The 26,676-nt window shown below is 43.0% G+C and overlaps 1 protein-coding gene across 1 annotated transcript in view; it reads right to left on the reverse strand.

Moving 5' to 3' along the window:
• The window catches only part of DIAPH1 (diaphanous related formin 1), a 97,900-nt gene that overhangs the window by 11,157 nt on the left and 60,067 nt on the right, over positions 1–26,676 (reverse strand). The window contains exons 21-26 of the mRNA XM_066624521.1: positions 24,997–25,236; positions 24,755–24,884; positions 21,381–21,505; positions 19,730–19,894; positions 18,063–18,198; positions 9,757–9,843 (exon numbers count right to left, since the gene is read on the reverse strand). Coding sequence (XP_066480618.1) covers positions 9,757–9,843; positions 18,063–18,198; positions 19,730–19,894; positions 21,381–21,505; positions 24,755–24,884; positions 24,997–25,236 — 883 coding nt within the window. The remainder of the gene's footprint in view (positions 1–9,756; positions 9,844–18,062; positions 18,199–19,729; positions 19,895–21,380; positions 21,506–24,754; positions 24,885–24,996; positions 25,237–26,676) is intronic.

The raw sequence follows: 26,676 nt of genomic DNA on the forward strand, positions 1-26,676 counted from the left end.
AACTCTTTTCTCTTTTCCTGATGAAAATCCCCCAGCCCTGGCTATTGGCCCATGAAAGAGCCATTTGCTGCAATGGCACCTTTGGATACAAACAGCAGCTTTAGGGGCAGGTATGATTTTCTGTGGGAAAACGGCATGGGGCAAAGGATTAACACCACTTCCAATCTGTGCCATGGTTCTGATCCAGACCAATCCCCCCAGCTATTACTGTAGACAGAAACACACACATGCAAGAGACAATCAGGTGGTCAACATTAGGCTTATTTTGACCCTATGAACAATTGTTCATCTAGCCAAAAGTGCCTACTCCAATGGGCAGCAGCTTTCCAAGGCCTGATACAAATATCCTGCAACTGAAGGTTCTTTTTCTTTCGGAGTTGTAAATGCCAGGGTTGAACTTGGGATCTGAAGCAAAGCATGTGCTGTGTCATTCAGCACCCACCCCCCATGCGCACAACCAGATCGTATGGAGTCACTTTTATGGAATGAAGCAACACAGGAGAACCTTGCTTGACATCTAAGGAATACTCACCACTGAAAGAATGAGCCTGTGAGCCCAGAGTGTTTACTAACCTGTCTGAAAGCATCACCTTTATTAGGATCTCCTCATATCATTAGCTCAGGTAGTGGCAGCTAAATGGACACAGTCTGTGATGAAAACGTACCTTGGGATTCTATGACATTACAATAGTATCAGTTCACTGGGAACATCTAGTACAAGAACAAGTCACGACGTGACTTGCAGTCACCACCAACTGTAAGAGCGAGAGTATCCAAGTGGTCTGATACAAACTTGTTACCTGTGCCGCCCTCCCACCAACTGTCTCTTGTTTGGTTTGACCGATTGATTCTTTTGCTTCTTTTCATTCCCTTTCAGGCAGAACAAGGGAAGCTGCCTTCTGTGGAGATTGCTCGGGTTCAAATAAGTTCAGCATCGTCTATAGTACACAGACCAACAGCAGGTTTCCAACAGGGCTTTTCCAGCACGAGCTGGAAAAGAGTGGGATTGAACCCAGGACCTTCTGCATGCAAAGCAGGTAACTCTTCAGCCCAGCTACAACCTCAAACCACTAAAAGAGTCTATTTAAATTAAGCACCTTATGTTTTCAGCAGCCTGATCTACATTTGTAGTCAGACTTATAGCATGAATGCATCTTAAGTTATATGCCAATGCGTTTTAGCTTCCATTCTCTGTCTCAGGAAGTTGGTATCAATTCCATTCTATGCATATGAACTGAGGCCTGCAAAGCCTCTTGGCTACCATGACTCCCACTTAGTCCATATCAAACTCAACTGCAGCCAGAGGCAGCCTGAACACATGCCTCTGTGATGTGCTAATGTGTGTGCATCTCCTCCAATCACTGCTACCCTCACCTTACTTCTTCTCCTCCTCCTACTACTACTAATAATATCATTTATTATTATTATTGGTGTGAATGCAAAACTAGCTGCATTGGGGAGGGGGAAATCATGAAAAACACCCTACCTGCAACCGCAGAAGAGAAGGCAAGGAGGGAACAATCTTCTTACTTACTGTATTGGAAACAGGACTGCAGAGGCTGCCATGATCCTTGGCAGCACCACCCAAAAAGTAAGCTGCCCCCCCATCTGCTCATTCCTAAGGAGAGCGTAGAGGAAAGGATGGGAGTCTGCAGCATCGCGTGGCCTCTGGGACCCCAAGTGCCTCTGGGAGCTAAGTGCCAGGTAAGGCACCACGAGTTTGGCATCTGGGCAAGGAGAGGGCAAGTGGACCTCTGAGTTCTGGAGAAGGAGAAGAGGAGAACGGGAGAAGGAGAAGGTAAGTGTACTCTTTCTAACTCTTTGTCTTTCTAACTCCTTGTCTTCTAACTTTAACTTTAAATCAACCTTAAATCAACATTGAAATTTAGCTGCACCTAAGGTAGCACCTAATCTAACCTAAGGGAGGGAATCTAAGGTCTGCTCTGAGCAGGAACAGAGTCCTACTCGTGAGTAAGAGCCCAAGGGTCAGGCGCTTGGGATAATAAATAAAACAGAGGAGGACAAAGTTGAAAGCAAGTTTTTTGACTTTGTTTTAAATTAACCCTATACTTAACCCAAGTTAGAACATAACCTAAACAGTTCAGTAAATTGGGATGCAGGATCTAGGTGAGAGCTATAAATAATTAAACACACAAACTCAAATAAAAACTAGCTTGAGGTTACAAAACAGTCCAGCCTAAGAGAACAGAACTAGGAGGGTAAGAACCTAGGAACCCAACCACCCAGGCAATCTAGCATAGTCCATTTTAGAAATTTAGCATCCCCACCTTTAGGAGGTGATAAGAGCCCAGTTAGGCTAATCCAAGCAACCCATTCAGGGGCCTGCAGAGTGGATTAAGCCCATCAGCAGCCTTTTGTCTTCCTGAGCTTTCGTAAGCTCACCTGGGAAGACCAGTCCCCCTTTCAATCAGCAAGGAGGGAGGGAGGAGGAGCTAGCTAGGGGTATAAAGCTAGGGCCTGCCATCACGTGAGCCTTTCTGCAGCAGTGCATGGCCTCTGGGACCTCAAGTGACTGTGGGAGCTAAGTGCCAGGTAAGGCACCGCGAGTTTAACATCTGGGCCAAGCGGCCAGGGACCCAGATACTGCCCTTCTCTTCCCTTGAGAAGAGGGCAGCAAACCAGTGTAGGGTTTTTTAAGTACCCCTAAATAAAAAACAACAAAAAAGCTATGCAGTCAGACAGCCAGCAGCAGGGTGGGGGCTATCCAGTGTTCTGCATCGAGTGCCACATGTATGACTATTTGCCTCTGGGGCATAAGTCATGGGTGTGTCCTCGGTCTCAGGGAACATGTCCACTCCCTTGAAGCCTTGGTGGCTGACCTGGAGAAGCAGTGACAGGCAGAGAAGGACTGAGGAGAGACTTCCAGGGACAATCAGACTTCGTGCCAACCTCAGCTCCTCAGCTGCCTGGGTGGGAAGTCTCAGGGCTGGAGGACGTCATCCTAGAGAAGAGGGAAACAATCCCCTAGGGGGGACCCCTTCTCCAGGGGACAGGCCCGTATCCAAACGCACTCAGGATACTCCTCGGTGGGAGGGGGGTCGGGGGCTTCTTGTAGTGGGGGATTCGATTATTAGAAACAGAGAGGGGGTTTGTGATGGATGTGAGGACCGCATGGCGACTTGCCTGCCTGGTGCGAAGGTTGAAGACATCACTTCTCATCTAGACAGGCTGGTAGACAGTGCTGGGGTGGAGGTAGCGGTTGTGGTGCATGTTGGCACCAACGACATGGGCAAGTGTAGCCGGGAGGTCCTGGAGGCCAAATTTAGGCTTTTAGGTAGGAAGCGGAAAGCCAGGACCTCAAAGGTAGCGTTCTCGGAAGTGCTACCTGTTCCACGTGCAGGGCCAGATAGGCAGGCGGAGATCAGCAGCAATGCGTGGATGAGACGGTGGTGTAGTGAGGAAGGGTTTAGATTTGTTAGGCACTGGGGAACGTTTTGGGACAAGCGGGGCCTGTACAAGAGGGACAGGCTTCACTTGAACCAGAATGGAACCAGACTGCTGGCGCATAACATTAAAAAGGTGGCAGAGCAGCTTTTAAACTGATCCCTGGAGGGGATATCCCGAGGGGCATCCGGTTCAGGACTCCTCATCCCTATGGGACGAGGATGGGGAGGTTAGAGAACAACAAGACAAAGGCAGAGTATGGGAAGAAACTGGGAAAGGTAGCGGGATGGAATGTGATAGACGGTTAGGCACAGTGAGAGGATTCGGGGACAAAGGAGCGAATAAGCAGCCCATCCTGGGGCATTCCATGTACAAATTCTTTTATGCGAATGCCTGAAGTCTCCGAGCAAAGATGGCAGAACTGGAATGTCTGGTGACAAGGGAAAACACTGACATAGTGGGCATAACGGAAATCTGGTGGAATGCGGAGAATCAGTGGGATACTGCAATCCTGGGCTATAAACTCTAAAGGAGGGACAGGCAGGGGTGTGTTGAAGGCGGGGTGCCCATTTATGTTAAGGAAGGGATAGAATCCAGCAAAGTAGAGATTGACGGTGGGTCCGACTCCACTGTAGAATCTCTGTGAATTAAATTACCAGGCCTGTGGAGCGATGTAATACTGGGGGCATACTATCGTCCTCCAGACCAGAAATCGGATGGGGACCTTGAAATGAGGAAGCAGATCAGGGAGATGACAAGGAGGGACAGGGTTGTAATCATGGGGGACTTCAATTATCCTCTTATAGACTGGGTCACTTTGTGTTCTGGTCACAAAAAGGAGACTGGATTCCTTGACATGCTAAATGACTGTGGCTTAGAGCAGCTAGTCATGGAGCCCACCAGAGGACAGGTGACTCTGGATTTAATATTGTGCGGTACAAAGGACCTGGTTAGAGATGCCAATGTTACTGAGCCATTGGGGAATGGTGATCATGTTGCGATCCGTTTCAACATGCATGTTGGGGGAAGAATACCAGGCAAATCTCTCACAAAAACCCTTGACTTCCGACGGGCAGACTTCCCTCAAATGAGGAGGCTGGTTAGAAGGAGGTTGAAAGGGAAGGTAAAAAGAGTCCAATCTCTCCAGAGTGCTCTGGTCATTTTTAGTGTTAGTCCTTCCAATCCAGCTGCCAGATCCTGTTGTCTTATCCTGTCTGTGCACATGAACAGGAAGTGCCTGCAGGAACTGAAGAATTCTGAGTTCCTGAGAGAATATGACAAAAGGGTGGTTTGCAATTGCTTGTACAAACACTCACTCATTCTTCAATCTAGGGGTTCATTGGTTAGGTTACTGCTTGTTCTGTTCTGACACTGGTCTGATTGGCTATAACCAATTTTTTTTGTTATTATTATTAACGGCACTATTGGTGCAAATGCAAAACTAGCTGCATTGGGGAGGGGGAAATCATGAAAAACACCCTACCTGCAACAGCAGAAAAGAAGGTAAGGAGGGAACAATCTTCTTACTTACTGTATTGGAAACTGGACCACAGAGGCTACAGCAAATCTCACAATATCTGGATATCCCACACAGATGAAAATATGGAAAAAACTCATGAGTTATGCTGAATTTAAATTTTTGGAATCAATTTGAGATTAGTATAGTAGAGTGCGTGTGCACATGTGCATAGATTAACCAAAGAAAATGACTGAAATTGAAGGAGTTCCAATGGGCTCCAAGACAGCAGATTCTTTGATTATGGTTAAGTCCCAAGAAGAACAAGCTGGCATTTGGCTCTCTGAAAGACTTTCAAGGGCACTATAAACATCAACTGTAAAAACACTGAACTGCACCACAGAAGGAGGAAGAGATAACACCAGGATTGGCAGAATGATGATGCTCAGAAAAGGGTGGGGGTGATGTGGGGAACAGCAGAATAGAGCCAGTTTCTCCAAGACTATCCAAGTCTATCTGAGAGACTAAAGCTGCTGCAGAAAGATGTGATTTTCATGTGATTATGCAGGTGCTGGAACTTCTGGGTACCTCCCAGAATGCTTTGCAGTGTGACATGACCCAGAAGCTCCATACATGGCATTTTCCCCAGCTTCCCCATACTCCTCACCAGGGAGTATGCTTGGATAGGAATGGCTTAAAAAGCAACATGGGGTAAGCTAGCAAGTTAATATGGAGACCAACTGGTAAGCTAATGTGATTAATTCAATGCTTTTTGTAACCAAAATAAAGTTTTTATAAGATGAGCATTTGTGTGTCTCATGACTGAACCTCAAGCAGTGACTAAGACCACTCCAATAAGTTCCCTGGGCTCAGTTAGGGCTGGACCAGTCATGGCAGATCTTGCTTGACAAAATTCGCACAAAGATTCTAAAACAAGACCTACAATTTAGGCTCAAGGTAATGGGCTTACAGTACATGCCAGGCCCTTAGGAAAGCATTCTTCATGCTGGGGCCCTGAGAAGGGGTCTTGCCTGTGACATCATACTGGACTTCAGAGTCTCAGAATAACTACAGAGGCAAGGGCTTGGCCTCAGACACAGTGCTGTGGAAATACCTGCAAAGGAGCAAGACATCCCACTGCTTTTCCAAGTCTTTCTGAGGAACAGAGGTTCAAGAAGAACTTGTCAGTATAAAAAAATATTACATTCTCCGGCTAGCGCTTGTGTGGAACCAGAGTCTGAGAACTCAATCCAGCTCCCAGGATTTTTTATCTGGTTCCCAGCATAAGCCCCAATCCCAAGAAACCAATTCTTATAATGTGCTCCAGTCTTTTTCTCCCAGAAAAGCCATGACCCAAGCAAAGGGTATAATATGGGAAAGATAGTTGCTAGTACAGTTTTGGGGTGGGGAGGGAGACACACAAGAGATTGAAAATGACCTGGAGACAGGGTTGAGCAGTGAAGTGGCTAAGTTTGCAGACGACACCAAACTTTTCCGACTGGTGAAGACCAGAAGTGATTGTGAGGAGCTCCAGAAGGATCTCTCCAGACTGGCAGAATGGACAGCAAAATGGCAGATGCGCTTCAATGTCAGTAAGTGTAAAGTCATGCACATTGGGGCAAAAAATCAAAACTTTAGATATAGGCTGATGGGTTCTGAGCTGTCTGTGACAGATCAGGAGAGAGATCTTGGGGTGGTGGTGGACAGGTTGATGAAAGTGTCGACCCAATGTGCAGCGGCAGTGAAGAAGGCCAATTCTATGCTTGGGATCATTAGGAAGGGTATTGAGGACAAAACGGCTAGTATTATAATGACGTTGTACAAATCGATGGTAAGGCCACACCTGGAGTATTGTGTCCAGTTCTGGTCGCCGCATCTCAAAAGAGACATAATGGAAATGGAAAAGGTGCAAAAGAGAGCGACTAAGATGATTACGGGGCTGGGGCACCTTCCTTATGAGGAAAGGCTACGGCGTTTGGGCCTCTTCAGCCTAGAAAAGAGACGCTTGAGGGGGGACATGATTGAGACATACAAAATTATGCAGGGGATGGACAGAGTGGATAGGGAGATGCTCTTTACACTCTCACATAATACCAGAACCAGGGGACAGCCACTAAAATTGAGTGTTGGGCGGGTTAGGACAGACAAAAGAAAATATTTCTTTACTCAGCGTGTGGTCGGTCTGTGGAACTCCTTGCCACAGGATGTGGTGCTGGCGTCTAGCCTAGATGCCTTTAAAAGGGGATTGGACGAGTTTCTGGAGGAAAAATCCATTATGGGGTACAAGCCATGATGTGTATGTGCAACCTCCTGATTTTAGAAATGGGTTAAGTCAGAATGCCAGATGTAGGGGAGGGCACCAGGATGAGGTCTCTTGTTATCTGGTGTGCTCCCTGGGGCATTTGGTGGGCCGCTGTGAGATACAGGAAGCTGGACTAGATGGGCCTATGGCCTGATCCAGTGGGGCTGTTCTTATGTTCTTATGTAAAAAGCTCTTTTGCTTGTCTCTTGGCTTATGTGGGTGGCTCAGTTAAATAAATGGTCTTTCTTGGAAACTGGGTGCTGATGAGGGGGTCATGCCTGCTGTCTGCCTTCTTTCCTCAAAGCTGCTGAAAGAGACAAGAGTAACACCAGTCTATTCCTTATCCAAAAACACTCTCTATAATCAATGCTTCCAGCAGCTCTGTGCAATAGCTGCTGTTTCAACAGCTGGAACACTGGGTCCCATGAAGATCTTGGCATTCAGACAAAGCTGGATCAGTGCAAACTCTCTGTGGCTGCGGAGGACAGCATGCGACATCACACACTGTTGTGTGCAGCACAAGTGTTGGACAGTCTAGAAAATTAAGCGTTTTGCAAACAAATGTAAATAACCAACTTTTAGCACTAAAAGAATAGTGGACATTAGTTATGGGTTCTCTACACTCCATGAAATGATTTTTACCAAGTTGCAACACAACTATGTATAATTTAGCTCAATTGATATATTTGAGTTTAAATAAAATATATCTTTTTACTGGCTTGTTTTCAGCAAGACCAAGAAAGATCATAATATGGAAAGTCTGGACACTTGAGGCAACAAGGTAAGGTTACAAACTGTGCAAAACATTTAGTCCATAGGCCAGCTCCCCCAAAGTTGCCTACCAGCCCATTCATATAACCCTTACCCCAGACATTTTTCTCACCATCAACCACTGTTTAGATGCAACTTCTTCCATTTGTGAACTAATGGGGTCCAGAAACCTGTAGATTTGTGTCAAGCTCCAGGATGTGGCTAGTGATCATAGAAAGTGAGACACCAAAACCTGACCCATCTGTTCAAAATGCCATCCCATTTTAAAGTTCCTTGACTTGGAATATTTTTCCTTCCACCTTCTCTAATTAAAAGATCTCTCACAGATCAGGAAGAGGAACAGGAATACTCTTTGGCTCTGTCAAGAGCAATCAACTGCCCTGTTAAGCCAAAGTGTTTGGACAAAGCCAGCCCGATTCCACCAACCTGACAGACTAAAACAACAGAAGTCATAGAATCCTCCTTTCCTTTTTCAGTTTGATGGCAGATCAGGCCATCAGAAAGTAAAAAAAATCATTTTTATCCTTACTAGGCTTTGCCATTGTGCAGTAGTACACTATGTATAAAAATAACTATTTTTTTTAAGTTAAGATATGCCTCTATTGCTTTTTTTTGTAAAGCTAAAAGTGGTTTACAAAAATACAATTGTATATTACTTCTGAAATATCATAAATCCGTACAGAATCCCAACAAAAGGTTCCCCATTATTATACAAGTTCACTTTTTTCAATCCCTGGCATCTCCAGATATAGCTGGGAAACAGTCCCATCTGAAATCCTGGAGAGTCACTACCAGTCAGTGTGGACAATACTGAATTATCGTCTGACTCAGCAGCTTCCTATGAAAGAAATGTTAGGAATAGGCATATTTATAGCTTAAATTTATATCCTATCAAGGGGCTCAGTGATATACATGGCATTTTCGTTATGTTCGTTATGTTTCGTAACATTGTCGTTACGTTTTTATCTGTTTTTAATTTGTTTTTTAATTTGTTTTAACCTTGTTTGTAAGTCGCCTTGAGTCCCTCCGGGGAGAAAGGCGGGGTAAAAATAAAGTTAATAATAAGAATAAGAATTTTCCCTCTTTATCCTCCCAACAATCACCTATGACAGGGGTTCCCAAACTGGGTATTGCAAGGCATTTCCCCAGGGCATCATAGGCCACCAGCCAGCCAACAGCAAAATCTGTGACAAAGCTTCAAATAGCGGTAGGAGACTAACCCAGCAGGCTGAGCTTCAGTGCAGTTTTCGAGTGCTTTGAAAAGCCCATCCACCCACCCACCACGAGGCTTTTACTGCTGTTGGAAGCTTCATCACAGGTTTCCAAACCTTGGTGTAACTGGCGATGACATAATTGCCAGTCACTTCCATGAGCTGCGTGCTGCATTTGCAGTGTGTGTGTGTGGGGAGGGGGGCCACGAAATGCACCAAAGAAGATTGGGAAGCACTGACCTATGAGACAGGTTGACCTATGGCTCAAGAAACAGTGACTGGCCCAAGGTCACCCACTAAGATTAATGGTTAGATAGGGATTTGAACCCAGGATTGCCCCGTCCAAAGTTTACACAATCTGCTAACTCACGCTGACTCTTTTATGTCATCAGCAAAGTCACAAACAAAAGCTAACATCACGACCCAAGTCAATGGTTGACACAGGGAAAGTAAGAAGGTCCTTTCAGGGACTGCCAAAGACTTGTTCTTCTCAAAGCACTCACAACTGGCAACCTTGGATCAGAATACTTGGGCAAACAGCCAATCAAGTTCCACCCTCATGGAAAAGGGCGTCTCACAACTGCTTCAGAGAATCTTGAAGGCAGCCTTACCTTGGCGTGGTCCTCTTCTCCTACGGAAGGCTGCTCCTGACTGCAAGGCCTCCATTAGACTGTCCATAACTCCAGTTTCATCACCGTCTGCAAGAAGTTAAACAAAAAAGAAAGACTTGAGTTCTGATGCCTTCACCCACCACTTAGATTACTGGAAGGAAAATAAAAAAGGGAAATTGCTCACCCTAGAAATTTTAATTTTTGTGTGTGTTTTCCTATGCAAATTCCTTTCCCTACTTCACCGCAAATATATCCTCTATCTTTTTCACACAAATGGAATATCAGTAGAATTCCTTCCACCCATTCCAGGCTGCATGGAAAAATAGCTCTCCAGTGTTCAGAAATAGTATGTGGTGTAATACTTCCTAGGTGTTACACGCCCCGAGTGCAGATGTGTGCATGTGTCCGAGGAAGGAAATCATTTATCTGAATGTTTCCCTTTGTAAGAAACAAGCAACCCCCCTCCCTGACATGAAATGTTAGCACATCTAGGAGAAAGCTGCATTAAAACACTTCTATCCAACAAGCTTCCTCCGTGACATGTGTACAGAGCCCTTTATGTAACTCAGCGATGCAATCAAACATGCAATCCCCAACATGCAGCCTGCAGTGACCACACCATAGACAACCTTTGTACACTGATTTGGCCCTCGTATTCTCCCTTTTATACAAAAGCTAAGGTAAGACAAACACACACACACACACCCTCGGCTCTACCCATTTCAGTTCAGCTAATGTATTTTTTCCTCTTGCAGCGCAAGCCTCTTGTCACAAGCTAGGCCTGGAAAGAATCTCTTTATAACAATCTTTATAAGAATCTCTTTATAAGCATCTCTCCCCCCCCCCCCCGCTTCCATTGAAGCAGGCTTTCTGGCACAACCCCAGCGGTCTTTAATGGGTCCAGCTGCCGGGTTATTCTGCTGTGATCTGTTGCCTTGATGTGATTAGCACCCCCAAGTTATTAGTGCCATCCATTTACCATTAATCTCCTTTTTAGTCTCAGCAGCGCTCTGACCACTAAGGAGATTAGTTGGCCTGCCTCAGCTGCTCTCCTTCCCTTAGCAACAAGCATGCCCCAGTCCAAAGAGCATGTGCCAATGAAGACACATGCATCATTCCTGTAGCAGAAGGTCAGGGCTGCCCCCACCTCTCCAGACAAGCAGGACAACCTCTTTCTCCCAGGGGAGGGGAAACCTCAATAAAGCACTTGCATGCAAATTTAACAGGAAGAGCTGACAGTATAATTTTGTTTGGCTTGCCTTCCTATAGTAGGAGGAAAAGTCAGCACTACCTTCCACCCTCCTGGGAGGAGGACAGGAAATGTAGTAGGGTAATAGCTGCTTAAAAAAAAATATGTCTTTATGAATGAAACCACATTCCATAGTCTTCTATAAATCACACCTCTCTGCATCCTGCCTTTTGGTAGCTGGTCTGTAATCTCCTTGCCAAGGCCCAAACTCCTTAAGCATTGATGCTACAAGAAGCAGGACCATATTATCTGCATGGATAAAAACCTATACAATGTGTTTCATGTTTCATCTCCTCCCACCCCCACCCCAGAGAAAGCCTGGAGTTGAAAGCGTTAACCACAAATTCATGAACAGCTCTGCAAATCCTGGTTTCCATAGTAACAGCTCCTGACGAAATATAAACCTATAAAATCACATTAGAACATCTGTCGGGTGCATTCATGAAACAGCCTGAATTTGTTGTTCACAGTGCCACCTGCTGGCAAACATAACCAGCTACACCTGACCTATATATGTGGCATGACATGCTACTTAGCGCTCTCCTCTTCTTGCTCGCCCAAGAATTGCCAAAGGCAAATGAAGCTGTGAAAGAACTACTGAAGTGCAACAATTGAAGTGCAAACTGAGAAACCTGGAAGTCTGCCAGTTAAGAAGAGAAGGAAAATGGATACATATCTTCCAAAGGCTGTCTCTTGAATAAAGAGGCTTCCAGAGATTCAAAGGGTGGCCTAGTTAATCTCCACCTCTTTCTATGATGGAACTTGGACACAGAAGGTCCTGGGTACTTGGAAAGACCCAGATACAGTCATAATGATGACAGGTTTACTGTCACAAGGGAACAAGATGTCTCACAGCCCTTTCAGGGAAATCAATCAAGATCACCTCTGTTTTCCAGCTTAATCTCAAGAGAAAATGGGAGGACAAGGGATAGGGGAGACCACATGGTCAATCCAAATGTAAGGTGTTGGACCAGTCCTGTTCCTCCTCCCTGGAACCTTGAACCAAAACTGGGCAGCTTCTTGTCTGAAGACAACACAAAAAGTTTCATGATCAGAGTCCTAAACTGGAGGCAGATTTTACTGAGTGTCACTGAGTTGAAAGCCCACTCTCTTCAGCTGTTACTAGCTGAACAACTCTGCTTGAATGAGCCCTTCAGACATTTTGACTCTATGGACCACAGGCTGGTCATGAGAACAAGAGGACTTTTTCCTTCAGTAGTGACTTTGATTGAGTGCCCTCCTGACTGCTGATATGAGCTTTGGCTACCATATTGTTGGCACTAACATATGTTGACCTGTGTCTTGACTGCAAAGTAACAGAGAGCCAGTCTGATCTTTCCAGGAAGTTGGCAGTCTTCACCGTTTCTTGGGGTGAGCAGGGAACTTCGGCCAGGTTTTTCACATTGCACTCTCCAAGCTGGCGCATGTGATTATCTTGTGAACTGTTTCCATTATGAGGGTCCCTTGACTCACCAAGGAACACTATAAAGAAAGAGTGGCCTAGTTTCCTGTAACAAGAATTTGCCTTGGAGATCAATCAATATACAAGCTTTTTCCCCCTTATCTGCAAAAGGAGGAAACAAAATTTTTGTTCTCTCACTTTTGGGTTGTACACAAACTCTGGGACTGCAGCTTGTCAACTAACCAGAGTTAGAACTAGATAGGACAGGGCAAGACCAACTGTTTGTTCCAAATTTCTACAGCCTAGTTCATTCTAATTCTGGTAGTTAACAAAGCGCAGTTTTCAAAGTTTATACACAAGACAGAACTGTAATTTGTTCAAGTATAGATATATCTGAATTTCCCCAACCTCCAATTCCTTACCCAATCTGAGCTAAGTCATTAGTGTCACCAGAATCTTGGTAAACAAAGAAAGGAAAATGTTTGGAACTGGTACTGCTATTGCAAAGAACTGCATTGCAGAAATCTACTAGGGCCATTTTCCAAATGGGACAGGCTATTTCTCCCCCTGAAACTAGACAGCATCAAATGGAAAATGTCTGTGAGGAATTTGTGTTTGGAGAGGAAGCAGATGACATGAATGATGCCCAGGATAGCTCAGGTCTTTCTGCTCTTCTTTAAAATTATGAAAATGACAAAAGATTTCCCACAACCCTTTTCCAAGCCAGAAATTAGTTTGATTCCACTGATTTACATAAGACATGGGTTGGTACTAGAAATCCCAAAGGTGTTTGACCAGGTGCTAGAAAAAACTCATCTTGCTGAACTCCAGTGAATTGCTCTTGATAACCAATTCTAATACCCATCTGTCCAGACTTCTGCAAATTCTGCAAAGATCTATGGACCAGGAGACTGGGTAGATAGACCAGCTTAGCTTCTTGCTCAAGTCCTGATCCATCTGTTTAAACTGTGGTCTGGACTTGTGGTGTCACTGCCATCTGGGCTTGAATTACTTGGAGGGATATCTGGAAAAAGAATAAGACTTGGAATGATGAAAGGGCTGCTTGTCCAAGGGTTTTGTTGCTTATCCATTTTCTTGAACAGGTTCAGTAAAGCCTTCATTTTGTCTTTGTTTCCATCAGGAGCCTTCCAGAGGACCCCTGAACAGTTTCCAGCATGAGAAGAGGATGCTGGCAAGTTTTACTTTGGATTTGATTCCATTTTCCATTTACATAGCTAGTCAGAGTTTTCTTCTTTTTAAGAGTATCCTTGGACTTTTTATTTAGGCCTTCCTTGCCTAGCATTTCTCTACTCCAAATAAAGGCTGCTCTGGCCATAACTGATGCTAAAGAGAAGACCTCAAGGCTGTGGCTGATGACTCACAACTTCTGCAGATCATGGCAGCATCTACTTTTTACTGAATGTCAATTAGTAGTTTTTATCTGATTCATGTGGAAGCAGGGCTTTGGAAGTTAGGGCTATGATTGAAGCATCACTCTTGGGTATGGCTCAGTCCTGCATGACATCTCCCAATAGCTGGTAGAAATTGTCAGAGAAGCAATGATATGGTCAGTTTTGGAGGGTTTCAGCCATTCCTTACAGAAAATGTCACTTCAGTGAAGAGCACTGAAGATGCCAAAGGCAAAGCTGCTAAGAAGACAAAAGTAAGATTTGTAGGTTGGAACACTATCAAAGAGACCTGGAACTGACCTTTAGGAATGCTGAAGTAATGCCAATACCTTGGGAAAGCTGTGAGAGTAGCAGTGAACACTGAATCTGTATCACCACTTGCATCTAGTTCAGGGGGGGGGAGAGATATCTGTTCCTGACACTATCCTGGGACAACTATGGGAAAACAAAAGGTGCCTCCACCTCTTATGAGGAGACGGTCCCATCAGCATCCCTCCCCTTGGGTTTAAGACTGTAAGAATGGGAAGGGGAAGGCTGAATGAAGTACAAAATCAGACTTGTCAAATCTGTGAGATCTACTTTTTCTTTTTTACTAAGACTCCACAGTTCAACAGTCAGAGCCAGATGCAAAATAAGGATAGGTGCTGAAACAATTTGCTAGTGCACCCCACAACCTATACACTAGGATGATTTGTGCACAGAAGTATAAATTTATATATGATCCACTACAGATTAGGGATTCTAACAGCCTAATTGAGAAGAGAAAACCCCTTTTTCGTTACTACTGTTAAGCAACTGGAAGTGAGATACTTCTGAGGGAGGCCAAATGCAAATCACTCAGAAATCTAGCAGGAGATCCTGAACTATCTTTTCATCACCCTGCTTAAATTATTACGTTCGTCTCTTAGGTTCTCATTCAAGAGAATTTGCTAAGGTGGGTTTTGTTCTACTGTGAAGATATGATAAAGGAAAATGGTTATTGGGAATACTCTTGAATTAAGTTTTCATGAATTAGTTCATATTTATTTTAATTGGAATGGTAGCTGGACCCAAAAGCTGAATTTCAAATTGGCAAATTCTGCTAAACAGAAAGGTTGGATAAAATAATTTAATACCACCAAATACAGAAGACAACTGGGATACCTTTAAATCAATAGTGCCTGGGCATCTGCAATATGCATGCAAAGTAAGCTAAAAAAAATCCCAAATTATATGTAAGAGTGTTGGTCTTTAAGGCTAATGGCTTAATAGCCTACATGGCTTAAACAGGAGAATGAGAATTCTTAACCAAGATAATAAGGGGGAAAAACCCTAATAGACACAAAAATGGTTAGGTGGGGGGGGGGGTTAAATGATGTAAAAGGAAACTACAGTGTTAAACTGCAATTCCATCTTACAGAGCAACTAATTTTATAGTTGTGTGAATTAAATAAAGGCATGACTATCAATGGCACTATTGGAAGATATATGAAAAATGGCAGAAATGCTAACTTCATGCAGTCAAGTAGACTGAACGAAGGAATTTAAGACTGCCCCAAAACAGGAAAACTGACAGCAACAGCAGTTCCAAAGAATTCTGGTAGCTGCAATGTTCAGAGAAGTTTCAAGGGGCCACATGCTTTCCTGGTGGAAGGCACACTGATGCTGAGCTGGGAATGTCAGCGGCGACAGGTGCTCAGGTTGTCCTCCATGACAAAACACACCTGCGAAAGCTAGCCACCAAAAGGCAAAATTAACACTCCCTTATTTTTCCCTCTGCCTCTTCATCTCAATTTGGTAGCCTTCAGTCAGATTTTTCCTGGGGCGTGTGTATGGAGGGCAAGGAGGGAGGCAGACTGGGGGGGTGGGATCAGTGGCATTTGTGTGTGCAGATATCCAACTCCCTTTCCATCGCCATTATATGCTTTGGAGTTATGCCTGCTATACAGCAGGCGTAGATCTGAGAACCCCATGCCCCATGGGGGTGGTGGAGGCTTTCACTTACCCAAGGAGATCTTTCCCCTTCCTCACAAGGATTGCCTTGTTTTGATGGGGTTTGTTCCTGAAATTTAGTGAAACAGGTTGGGAGGGGATCCTACTCTACAGAAAAGCAGGAACTCACACCACTAAACCTGAGAAATAATTCAGCCAGGAGTGGTTCTATAAGAATTATGGAACCCCTGGAAAGCCCTTCATTAGACCAGTATTTTTTTTCTGCAGACATTTCACATACAACACTGTTTCACTACAGTAACTCAAAGACAAAATTGTGGGGGAAGGGGGAAGGAATGCGAGAAGAACCATAAGCCGTGTCACTCAGCACAACTTCACGTTGCTCAAAGGCAGGGGATAACTGGCAGGAAATTGAGAGAGACAGGAAATAAGCAGACAGGGGCAGTAATTGAGTCCATATGTTCTAACAAAGGAATGTGTTTGGAAAAAAAGCAGACAGTGCCTGTATACCAGACAGTCACATGGAAAGAGACAGCACAATAAATGCAGCTATATAAAGGCCTTGACTAGACCCATCAGAAGCAGCACCTCAAAATCCTGTGCTAATATCTGAAGCTGCTGATGACCACTAGAAACAGGAAACTGGCATGAGCACAGAGGGGCTCATGAATCTATAAACGCCTTCAGGCATCCAAAGAAAACTAAAAGAATGTTCAGAGGCATTTTGAAATCAAGACCTAAAAAGAAGTCTGAAATCTGATTAATCAAGCTAATCTTTATCTAGACACTTAACAGCGCCATCAATGAAAAGGAGCACAATAAGGAGAAAATTAGCACTACAAAGCAGAGTCATTCTTGTTCACTTGCAGGAACACCATAATCATAAGAGATACTGCATGAGCCAGAAGAAGTATTTTCATCTTAGATGTGAAATTTCTACCAAGTGAGCTCTGCCTGTGATTCTGGACATTACTGTATAATGATCCACAGTCTCAAATAACCCAGGTAGAGGGTGGAACTGAAGTAAGCAAGAGCTGTTACCTAACCCCAATTATTTGGTAAATCAATTTTACTTTTGAGTAGTCTCAAAGTGACTTCCACAGAAAAAGCCAATACAATTAAAACATCATAAAAAGCTAAGCATAAAAGGACAAATAAAAAGCAAGGGCAGCAATCAGCAACTTAAGAGCTTAGTCCAGCAGAAAAAAACACATTTTTACCTGTTTCTGAAAGGAGACAAGTGGGATAGAGGACACTCCACAGAATATAAAATAGACAAGACAGTATAAGATAGGCAAGAGGACACTCCACAGAATATAAGCATCATGGAAGACCAGAAGAAGATGCATGAGGTACAATGAGGTTCCATGATGACTACCACACCTCAGTGTCCCAGAAGAGAAAGAAAAGGGAAAGAGATTCCTTCAACATAATAAACTCATGAACCGCACAACTTAGGGCAACTCCACACAACAAAATTCCTACATAAAAAGGACATTTGTGCTGATATTTGCATTAAACCTGAGAGAGAACCACAGACAAGTTATTGTGTTTCATGTACCTATAGTGCACATGTACTCGGAAGTTGTGGTCAATCATGTTCTTTCCCACCACAAGTTCATGCAATAAGATAGATGCTACAAATGTGATAAATGTGATCCGTGCACAGGCTTCAAACCAATCCCTATGCCAAAGTGCTTTCCATATCGGATTCTGTGCAATGTACCTCATGCTCCTGGTCCAATGCTCCTCATGTGCAAAGTGCCTCACGCTCCAGGTACAAACCCCGGAGCCGTTACAACTGAAAGCTCACACAACTATTGCAAGTGGAAAGGAACTAGTGACACACCTGTCCATTTGCCTTCTTCTCCTGCAAAGATGCACATAGCCACACCAGCTAAACAGAACTTCCATATTATGAGGCAGTTTACCTCTGAATACAAGTTGATGGGGGGGGGGGTGTCAAGCAGCATGGGATGACTCTTGCTTTCCTATCTCGCTTAGGAGCTTTCCAGAAAGATTGGCCGGCTGTTGCAGGAAACAGAATGTGGGGAAAAAGGGACTCTGGATCTCAAACTAGCAGGTCCCAGCTAATACTGCTCCTAATGGGGAGGAAGGAGGCAGTCTCCTAAATGTGGATGAGCTTACTGCTGTGGCAGCAAAGGTTTCACACAACTATAGAATAAATCCACCTGCACAATTAGCATTGTGGTGACAGAACCTATTAATGCCTTTGCTTATATAAAGCAATGTTGTCTAGCACTTGGCACGCAGACCCTGTCCCGATTCACACCACAAGGCTGTTTTATAGTACCTGCATTCATGTCAATCAGTTGTTCTTTTTTCCGTTGCTTTTCTTGCCTCTCCTTCTCTACTCTTTCTCTGGTCAATTTAGCTTGGAGCATCTTTTCCTCAGTCAAACGTCGTTTCTGGTTGTCCATTACAGCATGCTGAAAGACAGACAGTTAACTGGTAAAGCTGACAATGAGACAGTTAGACCAACAGGATCCATGTGCTGTTTGCTTCTCAATGGCATAAAAATAATGATGCAATGATGACCACATTTTATGTTAGTTTTAAACAAAGATAAGACAGATTCATGGAGGAGTGTCTATTGATAGCCATTAGCTGTGGTAGCTAAAATGGAACCTCCAGGTTTAACAGTAGTATAATAATAATAATAATAATAATAATAATAATAATAATAATAATAATAATAATAATAATAATAAACTTTATTTATATCCTGCCCTTCTCCCTAAAGGGACCCAAGGCGGCTGATAGTATACCTGAGAATACAGCTGCTAGACACAGTATACTTTTCAGTATTTCATAGGGATACTGTTATCAAACCAAGGATCACTACCTGAATCCTCCTTCTCTCCACCAGGCATCCACCCACACACTCCATACATTTCTCTCCTGGTGTAACCGACTGTAGTAAACAAGCTTAACAGCTTTTTTCCCATAAAAAACACATTTTTCTTTAGTATTTCATCTTACAACAGATCTGCTTATAGTTACTGTAGAACAGACAGCAGTAACACAAAACACATTCACAATATTTCTTATAACAATTGATATCAATCTCTTTAAACAAATACAGCCTCTAGACCAGCAATTTTCAATCTTTCTTGTCAAGACACACGATCAGTTTTTTGACAATTTACAAGGTACACCACACTGCCAGTGGGCGGCTCATATCCCCCAATAGTAAAAGACCCTTCCCCAGTGGTGTCACTAGGGCTTGAGTCACCCAGTACGGAAGGCCAGCGTGCATCATGATGGATCTCTTCCCATGCAGTGGGCAGGGCAATGCTCCAGGCAGTGAGCATGGTGATGTACCATTGTCCCACCCCCTCTGGTTTTATTACTATAACTTTTGATAGAATTGAGATATTTCAGTCTGGTTTGTTTCATTGCATTCTGCATGAAATTACACATCAATTGATATATAACATGATGGTATTATTCAAAAATAACAAGATTTTTAAAATTTTGGCCAGTAGGGGTGTTACTCCTTATGCACATCTCCTGGTGCAGCCTGCACCCTCCTGTGACACCACTGCTGTCCTCCAAACTCCTATGGCACACCTGCTGACCATTCGGGGCACACCAATGTGCTGCAGCACAGAGGTTGGAAATTGCTGCTTTAGACAGTAAGGAGAGGAGGTAAAACCACAAAAAAAAAATAGCAGCTCTGGTGAATTTATATCTTCACTGTCAGACAGACATTCCTCAAAAAACAAAATGGAGCAAAACCAGAACAGTGGTTTCACTGGTGCAGAAAACAAGGGCTATCCTAAGTAAATGGAACACACAACAGAAAATGGGCACCTCCAATGATTTGTAACTATTTGTAACCTTCCATAAAGTGCCTAGTTGTCTGCTGCTGCTGCTGGGGATGAGTGCTGAACTGGACAAGAAAAGCAGTTCTTAAGAGCAGGTCATATTGTGATACGGCACACACAGGGTACTCACCAGAAACAAGTTTTTGAAGATGCGTAGATCAGTGAAGAACGCCTCAGTCGATACTTTATTTACATCGAACAGGAAGTACTGCCCCAGTTCCTTATAGTGGCTCTCCATGTTTGAGTGCATCATCTTTAGCTTCTCATACTGCTTTTGGGCCTCCTTAACAAAACTGTAAAACTTGAGTCAAGGGCCCCAAAAAGCTGCTGAGTAGAGGTGCAAATAAAGTAATTGTTGGATTATTGCTGGCCATGAAAGCCTACAGACATACAAAGTAATCCTTTACTATTAATTAACTGGTTTATTTCAATGCTGCTGTAAGTTTGACATTATGTATTTTTACTGTGTTGATCTTGTAATCTTATTGATCTTGACATGTTATTATTTCTGGTGTGTTTTTAAAATACAGGCATTCCCTGGTATCCCGGGGAATATGTCCATCCGTCCCCCCAACAGATACCAGAAACAGAAAAGGGGAAACCCTATTTCCTCAGTTCTCCCTTCCCCTCCTTGCCCATTATCTTTGTTTATATTAAATTCATGCAAAGTAATAACATGTCTTATTTAACCAAAGGCTATAAGCAAAGAGCTTATAGTGAGACAAGAAGGCAGGAAGCCTGCAGGCTGGAAGGGAGACTAAGAGCGAACATTAACTTCCTGATTCCCAGCACCCAGCCAGGCTTAAAAGAACCTTCCCTTGCTTATATCTAAGCAGACAGGTGAAGAATATCTTGTTAAGTGATGTACATTGATTCTGTCACCAGGGAAAGTGGTCTGAAGACACATGAAACAGTTCTACATAGGTTTGGTCCTGTAACTGCCTGAATGACAGACCACCTGGAGGCCTTATGTAAGCTGGGCTAAGAGTTCTTGTACATCTTGCAGGGCGGGAGCAGCTGCTCCCATTCACTGCAGCATACTGTCTTTTCCAGTGGCCACTTGCCAACCTCTCTTTTGTGTTTTTTCAAATTGTGAACCCTATGGGGGGAGGGGGGAGATGTACCATTTTGGCATTTATTTTACTATGTAAAGCTCCTTTCCAACAGAAAGGGCCTTTCTATCTATAGCACACATATGTCTGAACAAGGGAACCCAGAAGGCATGTATAAAAACCTACTTGTTCCTCAATATCACACAAAATTCCTTTTGCAACATGCTGTTCTTACTGCCAATGCTATCCTCAAGGTATGCTAGCCTATCTCCATGTACACTGGAACACTGACAGTTCCAGTGGGACAAAGGATGCTGTGGCTTGTGCGTCAGTCATTAAGACATTTCCCCATGGTTGGCAGGGGTGATGCTGCAGTGTGGCTCATTCCTAAGGGCTGACAGGGGGAATCACTGCAGCAATGACTGCTCACTGGCCCTGCCTCCTGATTGGTTCACCTAGGCAGAGCTTCTCTAGCTGCTGGTGTTGGGGCTGGATGGTGGCAGCAATTGGCTCCTTGGTCATTGGTCCACCCTTGATGAATGACAAGCTGTGCCATGGTTGCTAGGGATGCAGGCAGTGTTATTGAGAGGGCTTGTGTCAGTGTAGCGTTGCCTGACTCCGTGTTTCTCTTCCTTCCCTGCTGCTGTATATGGCAGTCACTGTGCCAGTACAGCATCCGAATAGGATTAGGCCATTGTAGCGCTCTTGTTTTACATCAAAAAAGGATATGGTCATTTTCTCTACAAATTTATCCTTCTCATCTGTAGCACTGGGGAATGTCTCAATGTCACGCTGCAAATCTGAAATCTGTTTATTCATTTGGTTCAGATTTTTTCTCAAAATCTCAGCTGAAACTAAAGACAAAAAAATAAAATTAACCAACTGACCAACAGAGAAGACCCTGTTTTTGTGTGTATCAAGCTATGGATTCCACCTGCAGAGTTAAAAATCACAGGTCACAGACCTAGCAAAGCATTTCCCATTGCAGAAGAGGTCAAAATCAAGTCAGAATTTAAAAGCCAAAACTTGCAGTGTTACATTTTTTCCTGGTATTATATGACTCCAAAAGTTCATTTAAAAATATTAATTCCTCTGAAAAGTTTTTTTTTACTTGCCCTTCTCAGAGACACTTATGAATAATAATAATAATAATAATAATAATAATAATAATAATAATAATAATAATATTATTATTATTATTATTTTTATTATTATTATTATTATTATTATTATTATTATTAATAATAATAATAACAACAACAACAACAACAACAACAACAACAACAACAACAACAACTTTATTTGTACCCCGCCTTTCTCCCCGAAGGGACTCAAGGCGGCTTACAACAGGTTAAAACAGATTAAAAACATAATTTAAAACAAATAAAAACATATTAACACATATCATAAAAAACAGCAGTCAGATAAAAAATAGTCCGGTAAAAAGAGCATAGAGCAGTAGCAAATCATAAAAGAATCAGGCCTGTAAAAAATATTAAAAGATGTTAAAAAGATGTTAAAAAGGCCAAGAACTCAGAAGGCTTGTTTAAACAGAAGGGTCTTCAGGCCTCGCCGAAAATTCTCAAGAGAGGGAGCCATTCTTAAGTCAAGGGGAAGGGAGTTCCATAGCTTTGGTGCCACTACTGAGAAGGCCCTATTTCTTGCCGCTGCCCCATGTACCTCCCTAGGCGGCGGCACTTGCAAAAAGGCCTTCTCTGATGACCTAAGAGGACGAGCCAGATTGTATGGGAGTAGGCGATCTCTAAGATACCCTGGCGCAGAGCAGTATAGGGCTTTAAAGGTCAAAACCAGCACCTTGAATTGGGCCCAGAAACGAATGGGCAGCCAATGCAGCCGCTGGAGAAGCGGACTGACAGTCGAACCGCCTACCTCCAGTAACCACTTGAAACTTGACTATGTGTAAAAGCATAAATTTCCAAACTTCCTTTAGCAGAGGTATGTGTGTGGTTCTTCATCCTTTTGCAGGAAGAACATGTACAACTACTAACATACAAGTGACTAGAATCATAAGTTCTCTGAACATATAATTGAAGATATCCCCAAAAAACAATTGGAGCGAAAGAAATTCCATGCATTATTACATTTTTTATGGCCTACATGACATTTCACTTTTATACCTTTACCAGTCAACACTCCCACCATACATGAAAGAATGTATTTCCAACAAATATTGGAAACGGGTAAGTAAAAATGTTCTTTACTATATCCCTTACCATCTATATAACAATTTATAAAAAATTTTCTTTCGATGGCACCTAGCTGAATACAACTGTGTTAAATTCTTTCTGTATAATTATATGAAGTTATTTTTCCCAGTTTTCTTTATTGCCCTGTCTTGACTAATAAGCTGCATAAGGACCAGATACATCTCTGACAGCACACTCTTCTGTTTATTTAAAGATAGTAGCTTGTCACTAACAATTAAGGGTCTCTTAACATTACTATCCTTGTATTGAAAGAGAAACCAAATCCCTGGACCCTTTTTGACAAACTTGCAAATACAATATCATTCACCCTAAAAAAGTCCCAAAACTGAACAAAATTTTAGATTTATATGGCAACATTACCAGTTTCTCTTGCATGATGGAAAGCCACATTAACAACTACTGGGGCTAAATGCAAAGTACTACTGGGGTTCAAGTGCCAAACTTATATTGGTTTTCTATTTTATACAGTAATCAACTGTAATACGAGTTGATTATTTTAGTATTATTAGTCAACTCGTATTTTAGTATTATTTTTTAGTATAATTTAGTATTTAGTATTAATTAGTATTAATATTTAGTATTATTTAGTATTATTATTTTTAGTATTTTTAGTATTATTATTTAGTATTATTAGTATTTTAGTATTTAGTATTTTAGTATTATTAGTCAACTCGTATTATTTTAGTATTTAGTATTATTTTAGTATTGTAGGGTCATCAACTGCCAGAGCCAGACAAAACTCATTTCTCCCACCCAGACCTGGATGAGAAGGACTCTGCCCCCTCCAGAAATTCAAAACAATATATACTCTAGAGGCCAATTCTGGGTAGGTAGGGTATTTTCACCAGGCCTGATGGAAACAGTGGGCCAAGTGAGTAGAGTCAGTCCTTTGGGGTTACCACTTCAATGGTGACAAGAGGAGGAGGGCCATGCCTCTTTCTCTCCCCCTCCCCAATATCCATATTGTTAATTTGCATATTATTCACCATTTATTCTTATTTCTACTTCCCCCCTTTTCCTCCACTGTTTCCAAGTGTCAGACTGTGAGCCTTCTGAAACAGGGAACTGTCTCATTCCTTTCTTGTAAACTTCTTTGAGAACTTTGTTTAAAAGAGGTATATAAATATATTAAATCGAGAAGCATATCTGGTCTTATTTGGGATTACTTGACTCTTCCTTAGGTCTATCCTGCCACATCTGTTCACTTATTGGTATACACTTAACTGTTCAATAACTATTTTCAGTTCACTTAGACAGGAGAAGGAACTCAAAAGGTTTGCTTGCATACATAACATATGGAAAGATGGTGCCTCCAGGACTGACATAAAGGCCAGCCACTAACTGCTGTGCAAATTCAGTTTTTGCTATGAACTGCAAGAGTAGTTTCCCCTCTATCTGGATCTGGGTAAAAGTCTGTGTGTCTTCTATTGTAGTCTCAATGGGAAAATTATGTATGTCTGTACAAACCCTAAAACCCACAGGGACCCAAAAGACTAGAACTGATCATTTTCAAAGCTACCATAATAATATTACTTAGCATTTATACAGCATTTTTAGAGTATTCAAAGCACCTCACAACACTATTACCCCCATATTGTAGTTGGGGGATAAGGGATAGTGGTTTGCCTAAAGCTGCATAGTGAGTTAATTCATGGCAGAGGTGAGATTTGGAATTGGGTGAAATTGAGCTATTTCTTAGCTCAGCCACTATGTACACTACCTCTCAGCACCATGTCACTTCATTGAAATCTCTCTATGGGAGATCTATTTCCCAATGGATTCCCAACATCTGTGACCAGTTTTTTAATGAGTGAATAAGGAAGATTGGTAAGTAGGAGGGTTCCTAGGAGGGGAAGGATGGAAAGATGCAAATACCTTGAGAAGCCTTGTCCACATGTGTGAACTCATCAGGAAACTTCATCACTTCAGGATATTGCTGCTCACATGTGTCAGCCAAAAAGTGCAGCATGGTCAACTTCTGGTCACCTGATTTTATGTCTTGCAGCTAGCAGTGGAAAAAAGTTGGCTAATGTAAGCATCATTAAATAAAATGAGCGTGATCCCACAACCCAAACATGTCAGTGGCTGGCATTGTCAGAAAGCTCATAGAGACTCACCTTGCAGAGGAAGCTGATATGGAAACCAAATGCGCCAGCATTCATGGAGCCGGAATTCATGAAATTGCCCATCATGAGGATGACAGAGAGTAGGCTGGCAAAGCTCTCGCTCTTGCGGACCTCCTCACAGGCTGCTGTCACAGAGACTATCTCGGGCTTAATGCTTTCCACCTGCTCTTTAAACTGTAGCTTGAAAAGGATGTCACTGAGGCGGGGCATCAGGCAGGTAACAGAACTAATCTGAGAAGGAAAGGGACAGAATAACACTGTCACACACGGAGGGAGGAGGCTGACAACAAGAAGGAACCAAGGAGGTCTGAGGAAGAAAAGAGGGAAGAAGAGAAAGGCCATTTACCAGGGATTGAGGCTTCCTGAAGGTCTACATGTCAGAAATAGCAGCATAATCCTGAAAAGCAGCCATTCCTGGGGCAACTACATTTGTTGGATGGCTTCAAATTAGCCTGCAAAACCTCTATGACTAAGCATTCTGCTTTTCTCTGCTAGGCTTATAAGGGACTTGTAAGGAGACAAGTGGAAAGCAGATAAAGAACCTGCCTTTTCCATCCACAGAAGCTTCCTTCAGTAAATGGAAGTCTTGCCCTAATGAGGAGAATAAAAAGGAACATAAACTGAGGCAAAAGAAACGTAAGAAGGTGAAAACGGGAGGCCAAGAGAGACTATGAGGAACACATGCCCAGCAGCATTAAGGGGAATAATAAAAGATTCTTCAAATATGTTAGAAGCAGGAAACCCGCCAGAGAAGTGGTTGGCCCTCTGGATGGTGAGGGAGGGAAAGGGGAAACTATAGGCTTAGTTTCCCAGAAATGGAAATGGAAAAGGTGCTAAAGAGAGCAACTAAGATGATTGCTGGGCTGGGGCACCTTCCTTATGAGGAAAGGCTACGGCGTTTGCGCCTCTTCAGCCTAGAAAAGAGGCACCTGAGGGGGGACATGATTGAGACACAAAATTATGCGTGGGAAGGATAAAGTGGATAGAGAGATGCTCTTTACACTCTCACATAACACCAGAACCAGGGGACATCCACTAAAATTGAGTGTTGGGAGAGTTAGGACAGACAAAAGAAAATATTTATTTACTCAGCGTGTGGTTGGTCTGTGGAACTCCTTGCCACAGGATGTGGTGACGGCATCTGGCCTGGATGCCTTTAAAAGGGGATTGGACAAGTTTCTGGAGAAAAATCCATTACTGGATACATGCCGTGATGTGTATGTGCAACCTCCTCATTTTAGAAATGGGCTATGTCAGATGCAAGGGAGGGCACCAGGATGCAGGTCTCTTGTTATCAGGTGTGCTCCCTGGGGCATTTGGTGGGCCGCTGTGAGATACAGGAAGCTGGACTATATGGGCCTATGGCCTGATCCAGTGGGGCTGTTCTTATCCACAAGTCTCTGATGATCCAACTAAGGAAAGTGGAGCAAGTTGATCTACAAGTACTATTTTGAATGAGTAGCAAACAGTGGAAGAATGAGTAAGAAATGTCAAGTTTGTCTTTAGAATGGGTGGTAGTGCTGGACTTACCCAATGAACACCAAATCTGCTATCTAGTCTGTTGCAGTTCATATCTGACTTTATGTGGTGCTCTGCTGCAGAGAATGTTGTGGTTTCGTGGTTATTAAGGCTTTTGTATTTCCAAAGCGTCTTCAACAGGACCACTCCAAC

Source organism: Tiliqua scincoides, chromosome 4 (assembly GCF_035046505.1).
Source record: "Tiliqua scincoides isolate rTilSci1 chromosome 4, rTilSci1.hap2, whole genome shotgun sequence".
Taxonomy (NCBI): domain Eukaryota; kingdom Metazoa; phylum Chordata; class Lepidosauria; order Squamata; family Scincidae; genus Tiliqua; species Tiliqua scincoides.